Here is a 25,671-nt window from a genome sequence, read left to right as displayed (position 1 = left end):
TGCATGATAACGTATACAAGCAACAAGACTACAAAGTTGTTCGTCTACAGAGCTCAAGCGAGCGTGCGCATGGCAATGCTATGCAGTGCATGCCAATCCGTGTCTAAGAACTCGCGTACGCGCTCGACGTAGGCATTTCCCGTCAGCGCAGGCGGAATGTAAGGCCCTTTTGGCGGTCTGGCAAGGGCGTCCTTGACTGCTTTGATGAGTGCATGGGCATCGTGCGCACGCACATTGTAAACGTGGGGCGGTTTCTCGATCATGAGTTGACTGTGCTGCGCCCAGAAATGCTCTCGCTTGCCATCGAATTCGAAATCCTCTGGCACTCCCACGGGCACATATGGCATGACCACCGGCGTACCCATACACATCGCCTCGCTACGAAATAAGCCGTGAGTGATCGCACAGAGCCGTGTGGACAAGACTTACAAAGGCGTCGGAGACTCAGTCGGATTGCCTTGACCGATGACAACTCTTGCACTCCCCAGAGTCTCGATAAATTCCGTCCTGGAGAATGTGCCCAGGTTGCTCAATACTTTTGGCAGCGGTGTGTCATCCCACTCGGTGACAGGCTGGGTTCCGACCGTGAGAACCAATCCTGTCTCCTTCTCTAGCGCATTGTAATCTGTCTCGTTCCATGCAGCCCGTTGCGACGAAAAGTAATGTCGTTCTTTGCCGAAGATGAAAGCAGTGTTCTTCCGTTGCTGCATGGGCGTGAAGGATAGTCCCTTGCAGTCGGGTTCGACAGTGACGCCGAGATAAGTAGAATTGACACCCATGGGTTGGCCGACGAGATGCCACGGCCACCTGTATTCTTTCTCGTACTCCATCAGACCGCCGAGTCCATCCCTGCATGCACAATCGGCATTGCGCACGTCGATCCGGCGAGGCACGCACCAGACAAAGATCTTCCAGGGCGGAATACCAGAAGCAAACGTTTTGCTCTCGACGCATCGCTCCATCGCCAGACATTCGGGTTCTGCGCTCCCGTCAGCATGTCTCAGAGGCGTTGTTGCTAGACTTGCCTGAAAGATAATCTAGTACGACTGCTCTTACAGACGTTGTCAGTATGGCGTGTATCCTGTCAAACAGTGCGCAAAGCTGAGTGAAGCTACAGCGGTCTCTACACAGCGATTGTCTGACCTAGCAAGGCTTTGTAGCATTCCTGCTGAGCCATCGGCCCCCATCTCGACAAAGATATAAGGCACTTCGAGCTGCTCTAGACCCCATATGAAGGATTTCCCGAGAACTGCAGTCACGTCAGGTCAAGTCAGGCTGCCAGGCGACATCGACTGACTCGCTTCGCCATTTGCGAAACTGGCGGGTTTGTCGAACGTGTCGTCGAAAGCCCACAAGAATCTCCCAGCGCCGATTCTGCAGACTCGTCAGCCTGATTCCCGTACGTCTGGGTGCTGATCTACAAGACAACGCTCTTCTGTGCGGCTGTACAGATGTTGTGCAGATGGCAGTGGATGAGCTCGGTGAGGACTTTGCGTCGTTCGGTATGATAGGGTATCTCCACATAGTTCTCGAAGATGGGGAGCGGGAAGACAGCATTGGCGAGGGCGATTGACATGTCATCTGGTGCTTCGCCCTGTCTATGTGACGATGCCGGTCTATGCTTCTCCGGCCAGCTAGGTGGTGTCCTGCTCGCAGAGATGGGCAAGATGGAGAATATCCCTTCATCTGAGTTGGGAGGAGTCTTGAGCCAAGCTGGCAGATTGTCGCGTACAGGGCCCTTACTCGCAAAAACGAGTATGATGAGCAAGCTGCATGTCGCACATGCTAAGATGACCCATCGCTTGCAGACTGTTTGTATCCATCTCGACAGCACTGTCGATGACCTCCTAAAGCTGGTCGAGCTCTTCTCGCTCGTGTTGGGCGAGGGCAGTAATGTGTAGCCATTGCTGCTGATCGTGTCTCGTGTCACCGACATTCTCTGTCGAGAGGTGGAGCTGTCAGACGAATTCTCCCGATAGCTCGCTTTAAGTGCAGACATGCACACTCTCACACGCTACTGTGCGCGAATGCACAATAGGCGATTCCGGAGAACGGTGTTCCCGGGCGCCCTGTGTGTCCCAGACAACTGGAAAGCCCCAGCGATGAGCCTTCTATCGACGTTCGAAACCGAGAATGGCTGAACGGGCGCGTGATTTGATCTAAATAGAGAGGCGCCAAGCCAGGCTGACCGGAGTCGATCACAGGGCAGTTGATCATCATGAATTAAGCTCCTTCGCGCTGAGACAGTCCCGGTCTTGCGGTCACTGCTGTCAAAAGGAAGAGATGCGCATGAATGTACATGCATGAGTTGCTGAGAATATGTACGAGTGGAGGCTGGTCCAACACAGCTTGCCAATCGATCTACATCTGCAATACACAAGCGCAACTACATGCGATCGTGCCGCTCCCATGGAAGCGGTAGCCTTTGTTTAGCTCTGTGCAACGTTTCGAAAGGCATGAGCATGCATCACATCAGTGCAGCAAACGAGCCAACGTGCAAGTCTGAGGCTCGTTCGGCATGCGGACAGGCACATCGTCCAAGATGGGCACCGTCGGGCTCCAAAGCGAATGACTTGCACTGGATTGTAACGCCATGTCGCCAAGTCGCAGTCCGACGAGAACATCAAGCGAGAGGAAGACACCGATGAGATACAGAACCTGATGTGTGAATACTGCAGTGACGAGACAGCCGATGGCTACGCCTTCCAGACCGAGCTCAGTTCTGCTGACTTGCTCTTCCTCCTCCTCGAAGTGAGGCTCAGGCGACGGCTTCTCGCCCCGTTCGAGGTTTCCTTCATCGAGAGCAAGGATGAGTCGCTTCGGCTGTCGCATGTATGCTTTCGAGACTGATACGACGTTGATGAAGACCATCACGGCGACACCGATCTGGAAGATGGAGAGCGTACGGATCGCTTCCTCCTCACGACTGATCGCACCGCCGTCAGAGGGCGACAATGTCATGAACAAGTAGAGCCAAGCGGGCACGGCGACGATGCAGAACCAAGCCTCGAGACTGTCATTGAGCATCCTGACCATCTTGGACATCCTCGCCATCATGTTGCTTCGGCTGTCTGCAGAGTTTCGGAGTGAGCGCAATCTCGTCGCTTGCAAGAGATCGTGAGACAGAGGGCCAAAGCGTTCACACCTATCTCGCTCAGGACTCCAATCTATGCATCGCGATCGTGTTACACTAGATGAGCGCACGAAGCGCCTACTCTTCGTTGCGCGAGCGCAGACATGGTGCTTTGCGATGTTCCCACAAAGGCATGAGCGCGGGCAAAGATGGCAGCAGTCAAGATGCCCCTGTCTAGCTTGTCGTGCTCTCTGTGGGCTTTGACGAGGGACAGAGGCGTCCAGCCGAGCGCTTCAATCGCGTCGAGGAACCCGGGATCGCTCTCGTCTGTGCCAACGAGGACCTTTGGCAGACTGCGCGTCTCGACGCAGCCTCGTACTTGCAGTCGAGCTACAGCGCGCTGAAATGGCGTGAGGAAATCTGCATGACTTTGCGAGCAATTCACCCTGCCGTACCTACAGAAATCGCCCCGTCTGATGTGGATCGCCACATAGCGAGCGTGCCAGCTTCCGAACGCGTCTCGGACGACTTGAGCAGCTTCCAATCTGACCATTGCTGTAAAGGCGAGATGTTGTCCAATGTCGAGCCACGCAGGATCGCGCTCGTGTAGCTCTTCAGGTGCAATGTATCGATGCTCGCTCTGGATCAGAGCAGCCGAATGGAATGCAAAGCCGTCAAGTACACAGAGCAGTTTCGCATTCGGTCGGGCCGTACCTGAGCTTGCGTTCAGGCGATCTAGGTGCAGTACGAGATCTTTCGGGTTCTGGTTGAGCAATGCAAGCGATTCGTACGATCCCCTTCCCCATGCAGGCATTGCAAAAGCATGAAGATCGAAGCAGTGGGAAGAGCGAAGCGTTTGCTCTGCGCGAGTCCAGCAAGACATGCTCTCACGAGCGTTTGCCATACTGTGTACCCTCGCCTGGTCAAAGCCAATCGATGGCGCAAACGGTAGAGTGTAAATAGCGCTGAAGTCGGTGAATTCGGGCGACGATGCTGCAGAATGAGTCAGATCTCGCACAAACGGCGGTCTGCCTGTCGTGTGAGTTCGATTCATCCAGCGTGGACTGCACGACATACACGATGACGGTACGGTTGAGGAGATGACCGATATAGAGTGCACGCATTTGAGTGAAGAATTGGTTGCTGTGCCCGCCAGACTGAGGGAAATAGACATAGTCCCTATCGCTTCGTAGCGCGCTCGATAGCGTGCTGTGCGTCGTATTGGCATTGAAGTGATGCAGCAGCATGGGCGCATTGCGCACGGGCGCATAGCTGATGAGCTTGTGACGGAACCTGAGTGTCGTGTCATCCCATGATTGCACGAGTGTATGAACGAAGAGCAGCGATAGTGTGGCGACGACGAGCTGGTACAGTCGCCATGTGATTCTCTCGCTTGACATTAGTGGCAACATGTAGAGAGCTCTGCAGATAGAGCGAGAGAAGGAGGAAGGTCAGTGATCGAGCAAGGCCTGAGCGGACACAAAGGCGGGCTCGATCGAGCGAGCTCGCGCGTCAGGCGATGTAGCTGTAAAGAGGGCGCGAGCGCAGATGCAATGCTACAGGGATTGCGCGCACGATGGGTCTAGTAGACCGTAGCAGGAGCAGCGCCGTCCTGGCCGGCTCCGGCAGGCATGCTGAGCTGGGTCTCTGTGGCATTGCCGGGAGGTCCAACTTGGGTAGCATGCTGAGGTAGCTGAAGATCGGCAGTGATGCCACGTCCCACAGACGAGGGTGGTCCGACGGGCGCTTCCTCCTTGGCGTCCATGATCGTCACTGAATCGGGCAAAGGCTTGGATGGGCCGGTGCGGCCTTCAGGATCCCATCCTTTCATGCTGCAGACGAACATGGCATGTCAGCGTGTGCTCATCCGGGTCCAAGCAAAGTCGTACATCTTGACCTTGATTCCGAGCACGCCTTGACGGAGAAGGACGTGACGGACAGCCTGATCAATAAAGTCCTTTGCGGGTTGACCGGAGCTGCGAGATGCGTTCTCTTAGCATACAGACAAGAGGCTCAGCGTCCGTCAGGTGACTCACTGGATCATGAAGCCATCGGTGAACTTCATCGACTTTGCACGGGCAGCACGCAATTTGCCGGACACGACGACCTCGCAACCCTTTGCGCCAGATTCCATGATGAATCGCAGGACACCATAGCAAGCTCTGTGGGACCTGCGTGTGAGTATGCTGGCGGTCACATCGAGCAGTCGACTGACCTACGAACGGCGAGACCACCGAGGAGCTTGTAGCGAAGAGATTCACACTGGGCGATCGCAGACAGGCCACGGTTCTGTACTTTCTCCGCGTAGAGCTCGACCGATCCCTCGCCAAACTTGAATCGCTTCTGGACGAGGCTCGTGAGTTCTCTGATCCTTCTGCCCTTCTCGCCGAGCACTTCTTGCGTGTGAGTGGCACGGATGATGATCTCTGTTCTCGCTCGTGTCACTCGGACCTCACAGCCAGAGTAGCCTTCCGATGAGAGCTCGCGAGTGAAGAATTCGGATAGCTCGGCGTAGAAGACACCATCGGCCACAAACTTGCGGCGCTTTGAGATCGTCGTCGACATCTTTGCTGGTTCGGGCTTTCCCTGTCAACTTGGCGGGTGAGGCTTACTTTTCTCTCACGGATTTCACCGAGTCTGACTCAAAGCTCACTCGCGCGTCGTGCACTGTGAAGGACACTCCCGCTCGTCTCATGCTCTCGCCTCTCCGGGTCGCACTCTCCATCTGCGTTGCGTGTATCGTCAGCGCACATCCTTCCTCCCGCTGGTCTGCATATTGTATCGAAGCTCGATACTGCGAAGCGTACTGTTCGAGAACGGCTTACCAGGAGCACCACTACATTCCCAACCTGAGCGCTCGTCTGACGTCACTGAGAGCACGCATATCCATCAATCCTGCTTTCGAGCCTCCCGTCAGATGTGTGCGTGCCGGATGGGAGCGTTGCCTGCCGTTCGCGTCGCTCACGTCAAACAGTCGTTTCTCACCGCGACCGGCCAGGAAGAGGTCGATGCTTTCGGTCGTTGCCGCCCCGTACGAGGCACAGACGTCAGCAACTGGCAAGCAGCGCAGATCGTCCTGAGTCAGCCACTTTCCATTATCGCTCAAGAACCCTCGTATCCCGATCGAGCATTGTACGCTTCGTGTTGCAGGCTCGAGCTTAGCATTCACACTAAGGCTTTGGTCGGACGAGGCATGACTGCCTGCACCCGCCAGAAGCTCTCTCACCGTGTGTCGCAGACAACACAGCGGAGATAGAGTCCACTTCCGCCTCTTTGACCTGCGATGGCTCGAATCTGCATGGCTACGAAGTACCATCCCATTGCGCGGCCGCCTTTCCAATCTACTGTGCGTCTGTACAGCTCCTCCAATCCGCCCCGGTCGCGTTGACGCGGCAAAGCATAGTCAAGCAGTCCTGCGCCTATGCATGCGACGATGTATCGTTTGGCTACCTGAACAGTACCCGACAGTGTGACTGGATCGATCCAGACGAGCTCTGGACCGCATGAGCGCTCATACGCGAGCACTGACCCCGCTGAATCGCCAGTGGAAATGTTCGAACGTCACGTTTCGTGCCTACGCAATCGTATCGCTAGCTTCTCCTCGCACCGCATCCGCAAGTCAACCACTTTGCAAAGATAAGATGCTCGACAGTATGGTGCTCTTCTCGCTTGCTACTGTAGCATCGGCAGTGATAACGCTACCAGTCCATCGTCTGCCCGTGCAGAAGGACGCCTTAGCCCGTCGTCACCATCGCAACCTGCCAATCTCGGAAATCGGTCACACGGCCTTCTACACCAACATCACCGTCGGCGGCATTTTATATCCAAACGTCATCATCGACACTGGCTCTTCCATCAGCTGGGTCCAAAACTTCGTTCTCAGCCACTCCGGAATCAATACGACAGAACACTTTAAAGAGAAATTCGGTGATGGCTCGAGTGTTGATGCCTTTATGGTTCGCGACACCGTTGGTCTTGGCAAGCTTAGACTCAATACCACAATCGGAAGCGTTCTCACTGGTTCCCGGCCAGAGTGCGCTTTTCTTCCACGTCGAATCTCGATGACTACTGAAGCAATCCACTTAGCTCTGCTCAAGCCAATGGCATCATCGGGTTTGGCCCAGAGTTCCTCGCTCGACAGTACTTCGACAAGCCTACCAGATATCGCGTCTTGATGGAGGAGCTCGTTGCCGCCGGTGCTATCGAAAGAAACGTGCTCTGTCTGACCTTCAAGCCAGTCGACACGACCGCAAGCCACGCAGTCGACTCACAAGCCATGACCCTTGGTGGGATCAACGCAAGCTTGCTCCAATCGCCTCCCGTCTATACGCCCCGTCTGCCAGCTATCCTCAATCCTCAAGGCAAACCGCGCCTCTACTGGAGCGCTTTAGTAGAGTTTCCCTCGATCGGATTGCTCAAAACGGATTCCAAAGCTGCGTACACGTTATTCGATTCCGGTACAACCTTTTCTGCTATCCCCAAACCGTACTTTGACAAGTACGCTTCCATCTATTTGCACGCAGATCCTTCTCACCAGTGCCGTCATCAGGTGGTTCTCTCAGATCCCTGGGGCGTTTATGGATGCACAGGTCGAGGCTGTCGGATTCCCAAGAAGTTCAATCGAGCATATCCCTTCGCTTGACTTCCGTATCGAAGGCGTTACGTTTGCAATGCCCGGCGCAAGTCTTCTTCTCCCCGACGATTATGCAGCCAGCCTAGGTTTCGATATCAAGAAGAATGCCTACAGCTTCGTGACCAAAGGTGACGAGGGTAAAGGTGGCATTTTCGGCGTTTATCATCACGAACGTTTCGCGGTCGTGCTCGATGCAGACAACGAAACGATTGGCGTTGCAAAGACCAGCTTCTCGCCGGCGTAGTCGCTCGCAACCCGTCCGTCTGTCGGTCGTCGTAGCAATGCATTGCGCTTATCTGCTGCAATGATGCGGGCTGAGACGATCCTATCTGAGGACTCTGCTGACCTCGCCAGCAACGCTCGTCCACAGACTACAGGAAGACATGTTCAACCAAGTCATCAGCATCGCATGCCTCACGCAAATTGCGCTTGGCGGCATTATCACGCTTCCGCTCCACCAAAAGCCAGAAGTCGATGGGTTTGCCGACAGCTTGTTGACCAAATTTCCTAATCGACGGCTCCTCCCTTCGTCGTTCTACGTCAATATGTCTGACAGTGCCCTGTCGTACTCAAATCTCTTTGTCGATACCGGTTCGGCCGTGACGTTCTTCAATCGTGCGTCGTTGCAGCAACGATGCGGATAGCTGACGAACGCAGAACAGCCTACGTGCCAACGCCTACTGCGGTCAAGACGCCCGTCGTCTTCAACGAAACTTTCGGATCTGGCGAGACAGCCTCTGGCAACGTCTTCCGCGACACCATCAGCCTCGGTGGAACCGGCATCAAGCTCAAAATGGATTTCGGTGGCGTCACATATCCTTCAAATCCATACGGTCCTGGGTGGGTCATCACTCTCTGATATTTCAATTGGCGCGAGCTGAGCTTAGGTAGTCCCGAGTCTACGAACGGCTACGTAGGCTTCGCGCCTCAAGAGTTGGCCGACGCGGTCTTTGGATCGGGTGGCGCGAAGCCAGGAGAAGTCAAGACGCTGATGACCCAACTCACAGCCGACAAGCTGATCGATGCCAATATCATTGGACTTGGGTTTGTGCCGGCTGATCTTCAAGGGCTCGATGGTCTCAACAAGGGAGCTCTCACTCTCGGCGGCATCGATAAGAGTGTCCTCAAGTCAGAGATGACGTGGACTTCTCGACTTCCACCCATCTTCACCGCTGTCGGTTTCTCTGCGCAGTATTGGTCTTTCGCTATGGAGGCAAGTCTGTAGAAACACATCCGGAGGAGCTATTGTCTGACGAACATATAGATACCTTCGCTCGGGATATATAAGAAGGACGCGACCGCTTCGTACAGCTTTATGTAAGCTACGCCCGAGGACACCTTCCGTGCTGATTGGTACGTCGGTCGACAGCGATACGGGTGCAACGATAACGCTCCTGCAGCCAAAATATTTCAAACGATGGTTCAGCAAGATCGAAGGCGCAACGCTAAGCCCCGCCGAGCAGCTCGTCAAGGTGCCCAGATCTTCGATCCACACGATTCCAGACCTGGATATCGTCATCGAGGGCGTACCCTTCACAATTCCTGGCAAGTACCTGCTTTTCCCAGATTCGTATCTCCGCAGATACGGATATGACATGTCGACGGCCTGGAGGTGCAGTACCGTCATCATTGGCACGTTATCATTGCTAACGCGAAAGCAGCTATGTCGCCGCTACGCCCCAGCCTGCGCAGTTCAATGTTTTGGGTGCCTACTCGCTGGCTCGCCTATACGTTGCGCTCGACGCACAGACCTCGCCACCACGTATCGGATTCGGCAAGACGACTCATACGCCGCATGTTGCCTAAATTGTCGCTATGTAATGCAACAGCTGTCTTATCTGCCCATCGATCACAACACGACCTGTCTGACCTCTTCGCTACCTCCCAATCGCTCTAGACTTTCAGCTCACTCGTTTGCGAAGAAAGGACAGCAAGATGCTGATCGCCCTACAGATCATCATTGCTGCCGCTTACGTTGCAGATGCATCGGTTCTCAAGCTTCGCGTTCACCATCGCCACCGCCTTCAGTCTCACGGTGGAGCCTTTGTACCGACCAAGAGCTTCATGGCAAGCAGCTTCTATACCAATTTGACGATCGGTACAACCCATCCGGTCACCTATGAGAATGTTATGCTCGATTCAGGCAGTGGGCCGATATACGTCAACCGTCAGTCGTCATGTGAAAACAAAGGATGACCGATGTTGACCCGTATACGCAGCTTACACGCCGGATCGCTCCGCCGTTGCAAGCAAAGTTGTTCTTGCCGAGGCCTTTTCGGACGGTACTGCCGTAGAAGCAATCATGTACCGCGATCAAGTTGCCGTCGGTGACCTCGCATTCAACCTCGGCTTCGGCGGTATCAAAGGATCAAAGAATGCTAAGCCTGATCCGACAAGCCAAGGCGGAATAAGTGCGTATTGGAGATCAGGCTCGATGTGACTGATCAAGCGCTCAGTCGGTCTCGGTCCCCAAGGATTGGTCGACGACGCTTTGCTCGACGGCGGTGGCAAGCCTGGACAATTCCTGGGCTTTGCTGCCCAGCTAAAGGCTAGCGGCATTGTCAAACGCAACATCATCGGTCTTGGCTTCACAGTCGACGACTTGAATGACGCTTTGCCAGCCGACAGACACGGTCTATACATCGGTGGCATTGATCATAGCAAGCTCAGATCGGACATTGTCTACTCGCCTCGCTTACCCGCGTACATCAACATTCACGGCCGCCCGCGAGAATTTTGGGCCGTTGCAATGACGGTCAGATGTACCCATCGTTGACATCAGGAAGCTTATCGCGGGCGCGATAGATTCCGTCGATTGGACTCACAGCAGACAAGAAAGCTGATGTCTACACCATCATGTTCGTGCTCGTCCCCATGCTCACAATGTAGGCTCATTCAGATGCGCAGTGATACCGGCAGTACACTCACCTATCTGAAGGATCCCTACTTTTCCAAGCAAGTGACCCATACGATAACTGCTTGCATGGAATCTGAACCGATTTGACAGGTGGGCAGAGCCAATCAAGGGCTTGGCGCAAACGGATTATGGCTTCCTGAGCATGCCCAAGTCCTCCGTTCCCCTCATTCCAGACCTAGATTTCTTCATCTCCGGGCGCAAGTTCTCGATGCCAGGCAGCTCGCTCGTGCTCAGTGACGAAGTCGCTAAGACGCAAGGTCTCGACACCAAGCTCGCCTGGACTAACATCCAGCCTTCGCTTGCAACTCAAGCTGGCAACGTCTTTGGCGCTCTGTCTCTGACGAGCTTCTACGTCGTGCTCGATGCTGACGCGAAGCGTATCGGTTTCGCAAGAACCGCTGCATCACCTCTGTGAGGCGCGCTTCTGTGGCAAATGGTTTCGTAGTTAGAGGCTGCTGTTGTGCTCGCTTGTTCGATGGTGAGATGATCGATTGCTGCACCTTGCCCAAGCGCCCGCTTTGTGCAACGTGAGCAGCGCTACGCACTGGATGGTTCCATGTTGTCCCTGAGAGCCTCAACGAGCGATGTTATGCTCTTAGCGCTGAAGAGAAGAGCCAGAGTGAGGACGTACGCATGTCGCCACCAGCGCGCCATAGTTTCACCTGCACTTCTGGCTTTCTTACAGACTGTTGCATCTTGTTACTCCAATGATGGGCTTGCTCGTGCTTCTCTCGCTGAGTATCGCACTTGGGTGTCTTGCTGTGAGGGAACGCACGTATTTCATCGAGTTCCTGCCGTGCGCGGCGAGCTGCAAGCTTGAGCAAGCAGACGGCACAGCTTCTGTCAACATGGTCACTCTTGTCAATCCGGCGACAGTGAAGATCTGGATCAAGCCAGACGGCATGATGGTAGGCGATGTCGACTGCGTGCGTCGCTAGCACTTGCGTCTCTGTCACACTCATGCCGAAGAAGAAAACAGTACTCATACGATCGCTATGCTTCTCCCGTTTGCAAACTCCGACGCATAGCAGTGACACCGGACGTGATTGACTATCAAGGCTCGATCTGCTTTGACGGCCTGACCTCTTGTCAGCTTACCGTTTGACCTGTCTGGCTTCTCGCTGACGCGCAGGTCTAGCCGAGACTTTCAACGCTTGCTGTCGCACGACTTCTTGCTTTGACTTTGTGCTCGCATTTGCGCCCATTCGTGCGCCATGTGTGCGTATGGATGGATCTGCGCTGAATATGAATGCAGGACAATATCGGCTTGAGCGGAGAAGGCTATCATCGCGCTGTTATCGCCACCAGCAAGCCGCGACACCGGATCTGTGCGGCAGTTGGATTCTCCAAGACACAGGTCAGCTGACCCATTGGCATCGTGATGGATGCTCATGCGGACTTAGTGGACTTTGTTTGCACGCCCATCGTGCCGGGCGAATGCGACGCAATGGAGACACTGCGTCCAAAGGCGGCCGAGGGCGCCGACGAGTCAGACACGGCGATCGGTGGCTCGCGCCCTGGAAGTCTGCGTTCTTCTTAGAACCTTGCGAGAATGATTTGACACTGCTCCAAGCAATGGCTTGCTTCGCTCAAGCTTGTAAGATGGAGTTGTGCGCGATGGCAGCCGCCGACATGATCGCACTGAGCAATGGAGTGATTGCCGAGCAGGAAATAGATTGCGTTTGCGCTATACAACTCGCTCAGCGCTCAGTATGGCTGAGGATGCTTCTGGATAGGCACGCCGTCGCAGGCAAGGCCCCATTTGTCAGCCTGACCAGGATCGTCAGCCGGTCCTCTTATGCTGACCTACGATGCTCACAGGAACAGGAACGTTGGGCAAGATGAAATGGGTTTCACCGATGACCGCATGAGGCATGTACGCATCGATCACATTGCCGTAATAGTCGACAAAGAGCTGAATGTTGATGTCGTAATTGTACTGATCATGGATCTGACCCGACACTGCTGGGCTTCAGATGCGATGAGACATAACGGACTGGAAGCGTACTGCGGTACTCGATCATGCGGCCGATCTTGATGTTGTTGGGATCCGATGAATCCACGTAGCGTTCATTGGTCCACAACAGACCTGTGCCATGTTGATGTGTGTCGTCAGACAGGGGGTCCACCTCGCTAAAGACGTAAGTGGTCTTTGGAAGCGACCACTGTTGCTTCCAGCCGCCGATCCAGTCGAGACTGTTTGGGCCTGAGGTATGATACGGTCAGGAAATGTGATCCGCTAAGCATGCATCACTCGCCGAGCTCAATCTTGTAGATACAGTGTTGCAGGTTTGGGTTGACGAGTCCTCGCTCGACGAGCTCATTGCCAGCGACGTGAGGCACGACAGCAGCTTGCGACAGCGATGCTGCCAATACGATGAGGCTTGCAAGAGCAGACTTCATAGCTGATGATGTTTGCCGTCGCTCTCCACGACAAAGAACGTTGATGAGAGGTTTGGCGCAAACAAGTGACTGAGGAGACCTGACAACGTCATGCAGGGGAACTCGAACCTCAACAACGGAGCTCCTGAGCGAGTCTGATCTGTGACAAGAAGTGTCGAGAAGGGAGGAAGCCTCATAGAGGGCTTGAGAGGAACGCCATCGATGTGTGAGGAGCATCAGATGAATTAGCTGCCAACTGACGACGTCCATATCAAGCCGCCACACGCGCTGACCACGTACGCACGCTCTGACCGAACGATATCGACGTGAGGCATCATGGCGCAGAGGCTTGCAAGACAGGTATGTATGACAGTACCGAGTATCAGTCAGTCTATGCACAGACTCGCCTGTCAGTCACGTCATCGATACTTGTCCTCAACTTCTGCGACGACGCCAAAGAGCGACAGTCTGCCTCCTCGAATCGAGCCTGTCCATGAGCTTCACAGAGCGCAAGCAGCATCTCCCGTCGCTGCAGCGCTCAACAAGCAGCGATCACGGCCACACAAGAAGCCAAAGAAGAAAAAGAGCCTGAACAATCCTCTCAAAGCAGATCCTGTCGCTACCCAGAGCTCATCGTCTGCTCGCTCGGACGGCCTGGCGATAGCGTTCACCTCTGCAGAAGAATATGATATTGATGCCTTGCGCACCATCTTGTGGGAATCTGGCTTGCTCGGGCGAGGGGACGATAAGGACGCGGTCAATCTGATGGGAGAGGCTGTCTATCTGCCCCAGTGGCCGCTGCGAGATACGCCGTCGATAGCCCAGACTGAGCAGTCTGGCGAAGTCTTCATCTTTGAGAACGGTAGCTATGTCACCTGGGGACTTGGCGAGCATACAGCTGCTGGATTCCTTGACAAGGTCATCAGAGGTGGCACGAACGAGAGCTCGGTCGAGAAGGAGCGCTATCCCGAGTGCCAGAGCGAGTCGGTCAACTTCATCGTCGATCTGACAAGGTCAGTGCTGCGCTACAAAGACATCCTGCTTTGCTGAAAGCGACCAAATACAGCGAGACCGGCATAAGAGACGATGCCATCACGATTGGTCAGACTGATCTCGATAGCTCTGCGCGGCCGACCAGTGTCGTCACGAGCTTTGCGCCTCCTGCTTTCAGCAAAGTAGACAGCAGTCCCCACTCACTCGACGTTGCGACTGGCTCAAGTATCAGAAGAGCCGATCAGATATCGTCTGGCGCTTCTTTGCCTACTGCAGAACGCGACCTGCAAGCGCGCCTAGCTCTGAGCTCTGGTCTCACACGCTCTACAAAGCTCGATCACTATGAGACGGAGCTAGACAAATTCCTAGAGGGGTGAGCGGCCCTTGCAAGCGCTCGGAGTGACCTGACGCAGGCTGCAGTCTCTCGAATATCCCCGACCTGCTCGCAAAAGGCAGCGAGGCGCCCATCAAGAAGAAGGAGATTGTCAAGAGCTTCGGCTTCCTGCTCAGAATGCGGCAAAAGCTCAACCTGAACGAGGAGAACTTGCTCGATCCGCCCGACTTTCTCTGGTCAAGTCCTGCCCTCGAGGGTGCGTCTCCTCCACATGCTACCGCCAGCCTGCTGACGGAGCTGTGCAGAGTATCACGAAGCAGTATCAAATTCGCTAGACGTGCAGCAGAGGCTCGATATCGTCAATCAGAAGCTAGACTGGGCGAGCAATCTGCAGTCTACCCTGATGGAGTTGCTCTCAACGGCAAGACATCCGTTCTTTGTGAGCTCATTAGCTGACGGTCTACGTGATCCTTGTAGAAAACAAGCCATCGATTAGAATGGATCATCATCTTCATTATCTTCTTCGAGTGCGTCAGACCGCGGATGATCAATCTGACATCACTAATGCCCAAGCAGGACCGCCCACGCGGTCTATATCCATCTCAATTGAGACACCGCAATCCTCAAACAAGCCGCTACACCGCTCTGTTGTCATCAATACGATCTGGGCTGCCGTACCCGTCCTTGGAAAGAAATGTGCCAAGTCGCGTGTCTTGGCATTGTGATCGACATTTCGCCACCGCCGCGACCCCAGACCGCTGCTCGGCCGGCAGATCTCTCTTCAGCTCGTACAGTCTTGGATGCGATGCACTCTTCCCTCGGTTCGCTCCTTCTTGATGACGCAGCGACATGCCTTGGCGTATTCACCAAGCTACTTAAACGGCCGTTTTGACCTTTATCACTCAACAACGCTCCTCGACAAGATGCATACCCAAGCAATCATGACGCTAGCGGCACTTCTTGCACCTCTCGCTCTGGCACTACCAGCAAACTACGATCACAAGTCCGAAGGCAGCAAAGACTATCCGACAAGCGGCGGTCTAAACATCTTTGACTTTTCATCGACCTACAGTGCCTATGCCACGCCGGGTATGGTCGTCAACGCCAATAACTCGTATACGGGCGGTCAAGAAGGATCATCGGGCGAGTTCCACTTTGGCATCAACGCTCGACAGAACGTCATTTGCTACAATATCACGGTATACCTCGCACCAAACTCAACGTACCAGTCGCCTGCCCGGACTGCCACAGTAAGTCTGCATCTCGTAAAATCTGCATGAACTAGGGCTGAGAGAGACGTAGCATATTCACCAAGGCACAGTAGGCCTTGCAGGTCCACCACGACTGACATTCCCGAACCCCGTCTTGGACGATTCCGGCTACGGCCAATCCATCGGCTGTCTGCAAGGACCTTTCGAGACCGGCGTGCTCAGCAACGGCAGTATGCTCATCCACGTTCCAGACAAATGGAGAGCTGACATCGTCTGCAGCTGATACTGCGGCCAACTTCACCGTAGCTGCCATCGAGCGCTCGCCTTCGTCCTTCTTTGCAGACACGCATACTTCCGATGCCGTGCCGGGCGCTGTTCGCGGACAGCTGACACTCACTGGTACAATCTACTAATCAACCGCCCTACACTGGCAAGCTTACCATGTGCTCTCTAGCACTGAAATGAAGCACAATTGGAGTAGGCGAGCAAGCGAGCGAGTGAGGTTGTTTGCATTGATCGCATCACATGAACGCTTTCTGTGCACGTCTTGCAATCTGTGCCGCCCCAATGGTCAGGCCTGGCGAATGAGGAGATGACAGGAGGACGCACATCAATGACTTTCCATCCCGCAGTAATGGGATTCTCTAGCTCTTCCTCTATGCGGGTCATGACCATCACGTAGCCGCACTGATCGATCTGATCCTCCGAGCCAGCTGCCACCTCGCCCGTCTTGGGATCCCTAAAGGCTGTGATCTCTTGTGTCCTGAAGGAGACCACAAAGACATTGGTCTCGTTCTCTAGCACTTTTGCTGCCGCGATCTGGCAAGATCACGGACCGTGTCAGCGCTCTGTAGAACACCTAGACGGCCCGGCCTTACATCGACGCCTCGTATGTCAAGAACTCTTGAGTCAGGTACAAGGCCTTTTGAAAGGTAGGGCTGTATGCTCGCCGTCAGAACGCTATAAGTCTGATGGGGTGGATCAGCTTCGGTGCAGCATGCCGAGCTCGAAAGCTGACCGCTTCTGAGCACCATTCTTTGAGCGTCTTGAGATCGGCAGACGAGTAAGCGTCGACCATCTCGGGCACCATGTACTCTCTGAGCTCGCGCAAGAAGGCTTCCATCTGGAAGGAAGGGTCGAGTTCCTTCATCCTTGACTGCACGCGAGAGGTCTCTGTCTCTGCAAAGACGCGCCCAAGCGTCGAGGTGACTGTACGCATGGAGCCCACGATGGGATTCTCGGATTCGTTGTAAGACTCTTTCAGGCCGGCTAGCCATTTCGCCACCGGGGCGGGCAGTCGAGATTGGGTCGATTGGGATTCTGAGGTGGAAGCAGTCGCGTGCAGGACGATGTTCTCGCCCGCCTCTGGGTTCTCTGCTACTTTCTCTCGCGGTCTCAGAGGTGCGCGACCGATCTTGGCGAGCCTGGCTTCCCTCCGCCGCCTGCGATCTTCCTTCTCGACATAGCCACCGTATCTCACATTGGAGCCAACGTCATCGAGCGCTTCGACGACGGAAGAGGCTACGGTCTTGTAGGCCTCTGTTTTGCGGATGGGTTCAGAGGCATCGTAGACCGATTCGCCTGCTTTGCGGAGTGCGGCCCGAGAGCCTCTGATCACTGGGTTCTGCTCAAAGCTGTCGAGTGCCGTGCCTACGGCGTCAGAGACTGAGAGACCGGCTGCTTTGAGATTCTCTGCGGCTGCGCGCAGCTTGGGATTCTCTCTTATGGATGCCGTCAACTGTTTAGCTCCTGCGATCAGCAGACGCAGCCGAGGTGTAGACGTGTACACACCCTCGCTCGTTCGTATATCGCACCCGCCCGCTTCATGGCTTCGGAATCAGTCACTTTGCCTGCTTCGCCTTGCAGCTGCCTGACGGAATCTTGAAAGTCCTGGTTCTTCCGTAACTCGTCTCGCAGGACATCGACAAAGGCGGCAAAAGGGGATTTGCCAGCTGCCGGCCGGTCGTCCCTTTCTTTCTTCTCTCTGGCTCGCTGATCTGCTTTGCTACTGCTTGAGGAGGATGACGGGTCCGGTGAAGGTCGATGGCTCGTCGCAGAGACGCTGAAGGGACGACGCATGCGCTGTGGCAGGGTCAAGCTTGATGATCTCATCCTCGCGCTCGTCAGCGCCAGACTTGCTAGCTGCCTTTGCTGATGGCGTAGCCCTCTCCTCGTCCCGGGCAGTGCGATCAGAACTTGACATCGCTGTGAGCCCGACATCGCAAGCCTGAGTGCCTGCAATGACATCTCGTCGAGTGTGATCTGAGTGACGACGACGTGTCTGCAGTCTGCACGACCAGCAGCAAGGCGCTAGATGCTGCAGATGTACCCGAGCCGTCTGCGGGGACAGTCCAGTCGCAGCCGTGGCCAGTCAGAGTCGAAGAGAGCGTCGTCAGTCGTTCCGGCAAAATTGCTCGCGAAGTGATCGAAAGCAAAGTTCGAAGACCGTCACCGCCGCCCAGAGCGCTCACTCGCCTGTACGGGCAAGATGTCGCTCAACTTTGCGCCTTATCAAGAGCCGCCATCGTCGACACGGTCAGCGGGTGCGCTGTCGTCCAGCGGACAGTCACAAGATCGCACGCTGCCCGCCGCCTCGCTTTCATCCTCCCGAACGCAAGGGAGCGGGCCGTCAGCTTCACAAGTACGCGCATCCCCCTGGCTGGCCTCCTCTTCCTCCTCTCCATCTGCACAAGATCAAGCTCGATCGAGCAGCAGCTACCAGGCCGGTGCCAGCGTGGGCCAGATCAATCCGACCAGTTTCGGTAGCGCGAGCTCGGCCCACCGAGCTGGGTTCTCAGACTCCTCGAGCTCGGCCAGAGCGGCAGAAGCAGGCCTGGCTCCCCTTGGGCCCGACGCCTTTGAGACGACGCTCGGATTGAGAACAGACGTCGAGGCGGCAATGACTTATCTGTTAGGTCCAATATCAGGTCAGCTCACCGCTGCTCGGGCCATGCTATCAGCTCAATTCTCTCGGTGAGCTGTACAGGCTTGATCATCCTCATGACAGAGCACAAGAACGACTATGTGTGAGTGTCTCCTCCTCATCAGGTCGAGAACGAGCGGCTCAGGGCTCCGGGAACAGTCGCTTCCACGCGTGGCAATCCTCCTTGCTCGGATTCGCAGCCGCGTTTCTCCATCTCATCCTCGCCTGGTCATCTTTCTTCGAAGTCTTGCTGCTCATCTTGGACATCATCGCACTCACCTCCTTGGCGTGCGTCTCCTCTTCCTGCCCTGACGTGCCCCGTCTGAGCTCGATGACCCTTGCAGGGTGAAAGCCTACCGAGATGCAGAGATACTCGAACGATATACTTTGCCGTACATTGGGCCGCTAGCGAACCAGTGGGTAGACGAAGAATGAGACATCACGGATTCTGCTGTTTGTTGTACGATTGTCATACACAACATTGCTACAAGGACGCTCTAATTCCGCCATCTGTGCGCCATGGCAGCTGCATCAGTAGGGCATCAATGGTGATCTCAACGCCAGACGCACATCTTCACTTGCTGATCGCGACCCCCAGAAGCGACCTTGTCGGCCACAAAGTCGACACAGTAGACCTCATCGGTATGGCCAGGCAGATCGACCCTGATCTTGTGTGTCTTGAGATTCCAGAGCTTGAGCGTCGAGTCCTTGCTCGCACTGATGAGCATACGAGAATCGGCCGACCAGCTGACGCGATAGACAGGCGCGACGTGACCGCGTAGACTGGCGATAAACTTGCCTGTGTCGCCCTGCCAGAGCTTGACGGAATTGTCGAACGAAGCAGAGGCGATCTGATTGCCGTCCGGTGAGAAGGCGACGTGGTTGACTTGCTTCTGATGGCCCGTCAACCGAGCGAGCGGTTTCTTCGGGTTTGGCGCAGATTCAGAGAGCGTCCAGAGGAAGAGCGTATGATCGTCCGAGCCGGAAATGAGGAGCTCTTCTTTTGTCGCAACAAAGCGAGCATAGCGGTCTTTCGCCATCGTGCGAGCTTCCGTCTCGTTCGCCGGCGTCGGTCCGACGGGATCGAACGGGCCCGTCCTGAGAATGAAATCGGTATTGAGAGCCATTGTCGTCACCCAGTGGGCATGCTCTGACAGCACGCGCACTGTCTTTCCCTATCACGCACAGAGTCTGTTCAGCGTCATCTCTGCTGAATGAGATGCGATCCTGACATCTTTCCATAGCCGGATTGTGCGATCGCTGCTCGCCGTGATGATGAGACCTGTGCCGCTCCACCGGACCACATTGACAGAAGCCGTGTGACCTCCGAGCGTGTTCTCCAATCTGCCAGCTGTGGCATTCCAAATCTTAACCGTACTGTCCTTTGAGCTCGAGGCAAGCCTGACGCCTTCTCCCGACCTGTGAGATAGGGAGCCGACTGTCAGCACTGTTGCGGCTATCGATCGCTTCGACACACAGATGGAGCGGTTCCCAAGCGAGCGAGGTGATCCACTTGGAGTGTCCCCGGAGCGGCTCGCCGACTTGCTTGCCCGTCGCGGGTGACCATATCCTGACGGTATTGTCATGCGAGCCTGTAGCGAGAAAGCGTTCCAAAGGATCCCACTCGACACAGAGGACCCAGCCGCGATGTCCGGTCGTCGTTGTCGCACCTTCGCCTGTGCTCTGCGCAGGTCCGCCGAGAGTGAAGCGAGGTGTCTCTGTACTCAGATCCCATATTCTCGCTGTAAAATCGCCGGAGCCTGTTGCTAGCCACTTTCCCGTCGGTGAAAAGGCAGCGCAGAGGATGGGCGCTCCGTGACCAGAGAGAGAGGAAGAGTTGCGATTGATGGGCCGCACACGGAAGAGTGCCTCGGGCTGGCACACGATTCTCAGTGTGTCCTCAGTGGACAAGCCGCGCTTTGCGGTCTGCTTGCCCTTGACAGAGGCGACTGCAGCTTGTGACTGTAGTATGGTCTGATAGATCGACTGCTCCAGCGGTATCCTCTCCTGCTCATCAGGGCCAGCAGAAGCAGAAGCAGGCAGGACGATGTGGAAGCTGTATGGGTACGGTTCATCCTTTTCGCCCTTGAGCGTGTTGACGAGGAGGGCGAGCGCTTCACTGTCGAGATTGCTCGGTATCCTGATCGCTCCCGTGCTCGTGCCTGCGCCTGAGCTAGCGTCTACTGTCACTGCTTGGCCGTGAGGGTCGACAAACTCGACAAGGACGGAAGGAGCATCCTGCAGCTCTGCCTTGAGCGGAGTCTGCGCTGCTGCTATCTCTGCCTTGCGGGCCTTCTTCGACGGCCGCGGGATGGGTGTAGACATCCTGACAGCTCGAGGCAGGCTGCGAGCCAAGGGTTAGTTAGTGTCGAGCGCAGAGCCAGACGGCATGCAGATTTGCGCGACTCTCTGCACTTCCAGGCCGAGCGCTGAGCTGCTCTCACTCCTCTCACTCATCCTCATGTCTCTCCACGCTCAATGACATCAGCATGGACTCCATCTTCGTTCGATCAATCACAGCTGTCCTCCGAGACCAGTCTCTCCTGTCCCCCTCCGTCGACCCTAGATGCCCTCAGAGGCAGCAAATAGTGACTGCGCGAACATCAGCCATGCTCGCCCGCAAGCCAGCGACTCACCATCGTAGTAGCAGCAAATGTCACACGGACAGTCACCCGGTCGGCCTTGACTGCACTCTCTCTGCGTCAGTACATCGTCCGATCGACCAAGATGAGGACGCACGCTTCGGGCTGGCTGAGGGCGACGGGCGAAGCAGAGGCAAGGCCGACGACGAGACACAGAGCGATGAGGACAGTCTTCTTGATGCTGCTCATCTTGGATGTGCTTGTGTGTGTTGAGCGAGATGATGCTTGGGAGTCGGAGTGGCGGGGCAGAGAAGAGGCAAGCGGCATTAAGTAGGCTCGGCAGAGAGGTCACGCCGCTACATGACACACTGCTCCTGACAGGTCAAGCACAGCTGGTCAGCCATCCCATGGTCACGCTGGACTGCATGTATGCGACACGTGACCCGAAGAAGCAGTGACACTTGTCTCACACTCGACACCGTCTCGACGACGCCAGGCTTTCTGTTATCTTCCTCGTCGTCACACAACGAGCAATCTCTCGACCTTGTCCGCGCGCACGGATCTCCTACCGACGCCTATTCCTCCGCGCTTCGTGCTTATCGCAAACAGCGCTCGATAGCTAAGCAGCTGTCACCTATCGCCTATCGTCCATCGTCAGGCCCGACGAACGACTATTTGAGGATCACCATGTCCACTGTCTTCTCCATCGACGGCTCAAAACGCCCGACTTTGCCTCGAGATGTACGCCGCAGGCCTTGTTGCGCTTGTATTCGCTGGCCAGACGCTTTCGGAACCCATCAAGCTTGCCGTGCATCATCACTATGTGCCGGCCCACCGAGCTCCGGTTCGTCGTGGCGACTTTGCAATGATCTCTACGGCCGCGCAATCTTTTTTCGCCCTCAATGTCACCGTTGGCACCGAACGCGGCGCACCCTCTTTCTATAATCTATTGATCGATACAGGTAAGCCGACTGCACATCTCATGATCGCTGCGCTCACGGAACACGTAGGCTCTGCTGTGACCTATCTTTCTCCTTACCAACCGGGCCCTCACGTCCGCTATTCGGGATTCAACTCCAGCACGGTCTATGCAGATGGCTCAGAGGCCGACGGCGTTGGCTATATCGACGTCATCCGTCTCGATGGCTCGCGTTTCGCCGTCAATGCTACCTTTGCTGGCACACCGGGCACATCAAAGACCGACAAGGCTGACCCCGAGGAGATCAATGGTCTCGTGGCACTCGGACCTCAGAAGCTTTCTGAAGACGACTGGAAGCCGACCAGTCGACATCCGGGCGAGCGTCCCCTGTCGCTCATCCCTCAGATGGTTCACGACAAAATCATTGACGAATATATCCTCGGTCTCGGATTCAGGCCGCTCGATCTCGTCGGCGGAACTGCGCTCGATGTGGGCTCCCTCATGCTCGGCGGTTGCGATGCTTCCGTCATGACCGGCCCCCTTACCTGGACACGAAGGACTGGTGTCCATCTCAACAAAGCCGGAAAGGAGCGACAATATTACTCGGTCTATCTCGAGATCCCCTCGCTGGGCGTCCACAAGACTGACAAGGTGGCAAGCTTGTTCGCAATCGACACAGGCAGCACTCAAACATACCTGCCGGAAGCCGCCTACAGATTGTGGCTCCGCAAGAGCCCTGTGATCGTCTTTGACGATGCACTCGGCGTTCACAAAGTGCCAAAAGCGTCCGTGTCGAAGATCCATCCGATCGACTATACCATCGAAGGAAAGACCTACACTCTCAAGCCCGAGTATCTCGTCTATCCAGACTACTACGCAGAATCGCAGACCTGGCCTACAGACCACGCTTACATCATGGTCGGCATTATCCCGGATGAGCTCAACATTGGCGGCATCATTGGTGCTTACCATCTCATTCATCTGTACGTCTGTATTGACGAGCACAACAATCCGCCCAGAATCGGCTTTGCGACCACAAAGTACAGCTAGAGTGTTTGGGTCGAGTCAATGCAGTCTCTCCTTGACTCTTAAGAAAGTATTGCGCCGCTCAATTTGCGAATAAGAACCCCTTCCGATGTCATACAGCGCTGCTTCGCCTGTCATCACTTTGCCCGTGCCTCCCCATAAAATATGACAACAGTCTGAGAAGCATCCGCGCACCCTGGGCCTGTTAAGCGATTCTTCATCCACACCGTATCAGATTGACGATACCCAGTGATCTCATGCTGTATGGCAAGAGTGACTGCTCACTGCCAGCATCATCGATTCTCTCTCGTTCTTCATCGCCTCCTCAGCACTGTCGCACCAGGGACAGATTGCTGACGTGGGCCGCGCACGAACCTTGCATCCACGCATATCATTCCAAGCGCCATGCTTATCTCAAACAACGCTCGATAACTAAGCAGCAATCACCCATCACGAGACTCGGCATCCCTCCTATTTAAGATCACCATGCATACGTTCCTCTCCATCGAGAGCAAAGTACGCCCATATTTGCCTCGAGATGTACGCCGCCGGCCTCCTTGCGCTGGCATTCGCCGGCCAGACGCTATCAGATCCCATCAAGCTTCGCGTGCATCACCATCATGTGCCAATCCATAAAGCTACGGTTCGACGGGGCGACTTTGCGACCATCTCTACGGCCGCTCAAGGCTTTTTCGCGCTCAACATCACAGTCGGTACTGAGCGCGATGCGCCCTCATTCTACAACCTCTTGATCGATACTGGTCAGTCGACTAGCTGACTCCAGTGTCTCTTCTTGCTGACACAAGCTGCAGGTTCGGCCGTGACCTATATCGCGCCCTATCAACCAGGGCCTCACGCTCGCAAAGTTGGCTTCAATGCCAGCACGGACTACGCGGATGGAACAGTAGCCAGTGGTGTCGGGTACAGCGATGTCATACGTCTTGACGGCTCAAAATTCGTCGTCCATGCTGCTTTTGTGGGCACGCCTGGCGCATCCAAGACCGACAAAGCTAACCCCGAGGGTATGAACGGCCTGATCGCCTTCGGTCCCCAAAAGCTCTCCCAAGACGATTGGACACCTACGACTGCTCATTCGGGCGAACGCCCTCTTTCGCTCATCCCACAGTTGGTCAAAGACAAGGTCATGGATGCCTACATTCTCGGACTTGGCTTCAAGCCATTTGACCTCGTGGGCGGCACTGCCCTCGACGCCGGCTCTCTCATGCTGGGTGGATGCGATAAGTCTCTCATGACATCTAGCCTCACATGGACGCCCAGGACTGGCGTCCATCTCAACAAGGCCGGCAAGGAGCGACAGTATTACTCGGTCTATCTCGAGATCCCTTCACTAGGCGTTCACAAGAGTGACAAGGTGGCGAGCTTATTTGCCATAGACACCGGAACTACCAAGACCTTGCTCCCAGCCGCTGCTTTCAAGATCTGGGTGGCGAAAAGTCAGCATGTCGTCTATGACATCTTCCTCAATGTGTACAAGGTACCCAAAGCATATGTCTCCAAGCTTCATCCAATCGACTATACCATCGAAGGCAAGGTGTTCACCCTGAAGCCTGAGCAGCTCGTCTTCCCGGATTACCTTGCAGTGGCAAATGGCTGGCCCACAGATCATGCCTATTCGCTCGTCGACGTTATCCAGGATGAGCTCAATATTGGCGGTCTTATTGGGGCTTATCACCTTATTCACCTCTACGTCTGTATTGACGAGCATAACAATCCGCCCAGAATCGGCTTTGCGACCACAAAGTATAGTTAGACTTGTGACAGCGCTCTGGCGAGGCAATGTATCTTCTGTCTGAAGCTGCGAGCGCGCAAAGTGTTGCACGCCAGAGGAACCCAGCTTCGATCGTTGTGTTGGATCAGCATGCCGCTGCACCTAGCTTTCTTCCTATTGTCCTTTACAAAGGTCTCGTATACTCAGCAAGAAATGCATATCATCGCATGACGTAATAGCTAAGCGGATTGAGGCGGAGAATGAGCCGTCAGCGCAAAGCCGATCCGCTTCTCCTCGTCGTCGAGTACGACATAGAACTTGGTGAGCATGATCGCACCAAAGATGTTGAGGTCGAGACCGCCAGCATTAGTGACATGCGTGTAAGCCAGGCTTTTAGTATCTAGACCCTGGGCTGCTGCATACTCATCCGACATGATGAGCTCTTTGCTGGGCACGGAGAAGCGCTTGCCGCCAACGATGAAATCGAGCGCTTGAACGAGCGGGATCGACGATTTGGGGAAGCCATAGATGCCGAACTTGCCTGAAGCCATACCAGGAATCGGGTCTGCCCACTTCAGAAAGTTGGCGTCACGCAGAGTCGTCAATGTTGTACCAGTGTCGCTAGAGAGGATCACGCATGAGCTTGCTGTCTTGATGTTGCGCAGAAAAACTCACATTACCGTGTATGCATCCTTAGAGGTGGCCGATGTTGAGCCCGCCGTGGGAAACTAAAGCCGCTTTGAGCTACGTACTCCAGCATTGAATGGAGCGAGCTGACCTGCATAGAGACGCCCCAGTAGTTGCGCGACTGTTTCAACGCATTGATCCAGGGTGGCAGATGAGGGGAGTAAGTCACTTCTGACTTGAGGACGCTGGTATCAATGCCACCAAGCACAATACCGCCCTTGTCGACGGGTGAGGCATCCCAGAGATCTGCCATACTGAAGCC

The 25,671-nt window shown here is 55.2% G+C and overlaps 16 protein-coding genes across 16 annotated transcripts in view; 8 read left to right on the top strand and 8 right to left on the bottom strand.

Annotated features, from left to right (window-relative positions):
• Window positions 1-53: 53 nt before the first annotated feature.
• L969DRAFT_93048 (uncharacterized protein) lies at window positions 54-1,999 on the bottom strand (the record flags this gene model as incomplete). The annotated part of the gene is made up of 7 exons (XM_014713648.1): window positions 54-378; window positions 430-849; window positions 898-979; window positions 1,026-1,081; window positions 1,144-1,249; window positions 1,298-1,374; window positions 1,422-1,999. 7 exons carry the CDS (start codon window positions 1,997-1,999, stop codon window positions 54-56), a joined length of 1,644 nt encoding a protein of 547 aa, XP_014569134.1.
• A 473-nt stretch (window positions 2,000-2,472) lies between these two features.
• L969DRAFT_15849 (uncharacterized protein) lies at window positions 2,473-4,473 on the bottom strand (the record flags this gene model as incomplete). Its single annotated transcript, XM_014713516.1, has 3 exons — window positions 2,473-3,067; window positions 3,205-4,101; window positions 4,151-4,473. 3 exons carry the CDS (start codon window positions 4,471-4,473, stop codon window positions 2,473-2,475), a joined length of 1,815 nt encoding a protein of 604 aa, XP_014569002.1.
• A 182-nt stretch (window positions 4,474-4,655) lies between these two features.
• Window positions 4,656-5,638, bottom strand: L969DRAFT_46899 (uncharacterized protein; the record flags this gene model as incomplete). The annotated part of the gene is made up of 4 exons (XM_014713647.1): window positions 4,656-4,905; window positions 4,963-5,049; window positions 5,110-5,235; window positions 5,289-5,638. 4 exons carry the CDS (start codon window positions 5,636-5,638, stop codon window positions 4,656-4,658), a joined length of 813 nt encoding a protein of 270 aa, XP_014569133.1.
• A 367-nt stretch (window positions 5,639-6,005) lies between these two features.
• On the top strand, window positions 6,006-7,950 carry L969DRAFT_46524 (uncharacterized protein; the record flags this gene model as incomplete). The annotated part of the gene is made up of 6 exons (XM_014713646.1): window positions 6,006-6,205; window positions 6,312-6,419; window positions 6,477-6,508; window positions 6,668-7,106; window positions 7,160-7,570; window positions 7,623-7,950. 6 exons carry the CDS (start codon window positions 6,006-6,008, stop codon window positions 7,948-7,950), a joined length of 1,518 nt encoding a protein of 505 aa, XP_014569132.1.
• Window positions 7,951-8,251: 301 nt separating this feature from the next.
• On the top strand, window positions 8,252-11,038 carry L969DRAFT_93045 (uncharacterized protein; the record flags this gene model as incomplete). The annotated part of the gene is made up of 12 exons (XM_014713645.1): window positions 8,252-8,321; window positions 8,369-8,546; window positions 8,598-8,919; window positions 8,971-9,023; window positions 9,076-9,318; window positions 9,368-9,503; window positions 9,612-9,873; window positions 9,926-10,117; window positions 10,163-10,461; window positions 10,512-10,564; window positions 10,614-10,661; window positions 10,714-11,038. 12 exons carry the CDS (start codon window positions 8,252-8,254, stop codon window positions 11,036-11,038), a joined length of 2,181 nt encoding a protein of 726 aa, XP_014569131.1.
• Window positions 11,039-11,471: 433 nt separating this feature from the next.
• On the top strand, window positions 11,472-12,163 carry L969DRAFT_15845 (uncharacterized protein; the record flags this gene model as incomplete). Its single annotated transcript, XM_014713515.1, has 5 exons — window positions 11,472-11,549; window positions 11,603-11,711; window positions 11,756-11,830; window positions 11,879-11,980; window positions 12,027-12,163. 5 exons carry the CDS (start codon window positions 11,472-11,474, stop codon window positions 12,161-12,163), a joined length of 501 nt encoding a protein of 166 aa, XP_014569001.1.
• A 167-nt stretch (window positions 12,164-12,330) lies between these two features.
• L969DRAFT_93044 (uncharacterized protein) lies at window positions 12,331-12,947 on the bottom strand (the record flags this gene model as incomplete). Its single annotated transcript, XM_014713644.1, has 4 exons — window positions 12,331-12,393; window positions 12,443-12,585; window positions 12,632-12,819; window positions 12,925-12,947. The coding sequence occupies 4 exons, from the start codon at window positions 12,945-12,947 to the stop codon at window positions 12,331-12,333; spliced, it is 417 nt and encodes a 138-aa protein (XP_014569130.1).
• A 394-nt stretch (window positions 12,948-13,341) lies between these two features.
• On the top strand, window positions 13,342-14,942 carry L969DRAFT_47089 (uncharacterized protein; the record flags this gene model as incomplete). The annotated part of the gene is made up of 6 exons (XM_014713643.1): window positions 13,342-14,018; window positions 14,072-14,371; window positions 14,419-14,588; window positions 14,638-14,771; window positions 14,810-14,859; window positions 14,909-14,942. The coding sequence occupies 6 exons, from the start codon at window positions 13,342-13,344 to the stop codon at window positions 14,940-14,942; spliced, it is 1,365 nt and encodes a 454-aa protein (XP_014569129.1).
• A 226-nt stretch (window positions 14,943-15,168) lies between these two features.
• On the top strand, window positions 15,169-15,956 carry L969DRAFT_93042 (uncharacterized protein; the record flags this gene model as incomplete). The annotated part of the gene is made up of 3 exons (XM_014713642.1): window positions 15,169-15,582; window positions 15,635-15,773; window positions 15,823-15,956. The coding sequence occupies 3 exons, from the start codon at window positions 15,169-15,171 to the stop codon at window positions 15,954-15,956; spliced, it is 687 nt and encodes a 228-aa protein (XP_014569128.1).
• Window positions 15,839-17,969, bottom strand: L969DRAFT_334238 (uncharacterized protein). The gene is made up of 5 exons (XM_014713641.1): window positions 17,335-17,969; window positions 16,562-17,281; window positions 16,422-16,511; window positions 16,153-16,362; window positions 15,839-16,097 (listed from the first exon to the last, which is right to left on the bottom strand). The coding sequence occupies exons 1-5, from the start codon at window positions 17,788-17,790 to the stop codon at window positions 16,065-16,067; spliced, it is 1,509 nt and encodes a 502-aa protein (XP_014569127.1). The 5' UTR covers window positions 17,791-17,969; the 3' UTR covers window positions 15,839-16,064.
• A 62-nt stretch (window positions 17,970-18,031) lies between these two features.
• Window positions 18,032-18,901, top strand: L969DRAFT_93040 (uncharacterized protein; the record flags this gene model as incomplete). Its single annotated transcript, XM_014713640.1, has 4 exons — window positions 18,032-18,470; window positions 18,530-18,569; window positions 18,626-18,754; window positions 18,811-18,901. The coding sequence occupies 4 exons, from the start codon at window positions 18,032-18,034 to the stop codon at window positions 18,899-18,901; spliced, it is 699 nt and encodes a 232-aa protein (XP_014569126.1).
• Window positions 18,856-20,860, bottom strand: L969DRAFT_85645 (uncharacterized protein). The gene is made up of 4 exons (XM_014713639.1): window positions 19,944-20,860; window positions 19,699-19,885; window positions 19,037-19,641; window positions 18,856-18,976 (listed from the first exon to the last, which is right to left on the bottom strand). The coding sequence occupies exons 1-4, from the start codon at window positions 20,789-20,791 to the stop codon at window positions 18,964-18,966; spliced, it is 1,653 nt and encodes a 550-aa protein (XP_014569125.1). The 5' UTR covers window positions 20,792-20,860; the 3' UTR covers window positions 18,856-18,963.
• Window positions 20,861-21,028: 168 nt separating this feature from the next.
• L969DRAFT_15838 (uncharacterized protein) lies at window positions 21,029-21,297 on the bottom strand (the record flags this gene model as incomplete). The annotated part of the gene is made up of 3 exons (XM_014713514.1): window positions 21,029-21,058; window positions 21,103-21,157; window positions 21,206-21,297. The coding sequence occupies 3 exons, from the start codon at window positions 21,295-21,297 to the stop codon at window positions 21,029-21,031; spliced, it is 177 nt and encodes a 58-aa protein (XP_014569000.1).
• Window positions 21,298-21,647: 350 nt separating this feature from the next.
• L969DRAFT_334160 (uncharacterized protein) lies at window positions 21,648-23,274 on the top strand. Its single transcript, XM_014713638.1, has 2 exons — window positions 21,648-22,010; window positions 22,059-23,274. The coding sequence occupies exons 1-2, from the start codon at window positions 21,788-21,790 to the stop codon at window positions 23,015-23,017; spliced, it is 1,182 nt and encodes a 393-aa protein (XP_014569124.1). The 5' UTR covers window positions 21,648-21,787; the 3' UTR covers window positions 23,018-23,274.
• A 257-nt stretch (window positions 23,275-23,531) lies between these two features.
• L969DRAFT_15836 (uncharacterized protein) lies at window positions 23,532-24,764 on the top strand (the record flags this gene model as incomplete). Its single annotated transcript, XM_014713513.1, has 2 exons — window positions 23,532-23,754; window positions 23,806-24,764. The coding sequence occupies 2 exons, from the start codon at window positions 23,532-23,534 to the stop codon at window positions 24,762-24,764; spliced, it is 1,182 nt and encodes a 393-aa protein (XP_014568999.1).
• The window catches only part of L969DRAFT_616448 (uncharacterized protein), a gene marked incomplete at its 5' end in the record, with an annotated part of 3,485 nt that continues 2,491 nt past the window's right edge, over window positions 24,678-25,671 (bottom strand). The window contains 3 exons of the mRNA XM_014713637.1: window positions 24,678-25,343; window positions 25,398-25,450; window positions 25,501-25,584. Coding sequence (XP_014569123.1) covers window positions 24,962-25,343; window positions 25,398-25,450; window positions 25,501-25,584 — 519 coding nt within the window. The 3' untranslated portion in view covers window positions 24,678-24,961. The remainder of the gene's footprint in view (window positions 25,344-25,397; window positions 25,451-25,500; window positions 25,585-25,671) is intronic.

Source organism: Mixia osmundae (genome assembly GCF_000708205.1).
Source record: "Mixia osmundae IAM 14324 unplaced genomic scaffold scaffold_3, whole genome shotgun sequence".
NCBI lineage: Eukaryota > Fungi > Basidiomycota > Mixiomycetes > Mixiales > Mixiaceae > Mixia > Mixia osmundae.
Note: the sequence above shows the minus strand (reverse complement) of the source record. Positions and strands in the feature narration are given on the sequence as shown.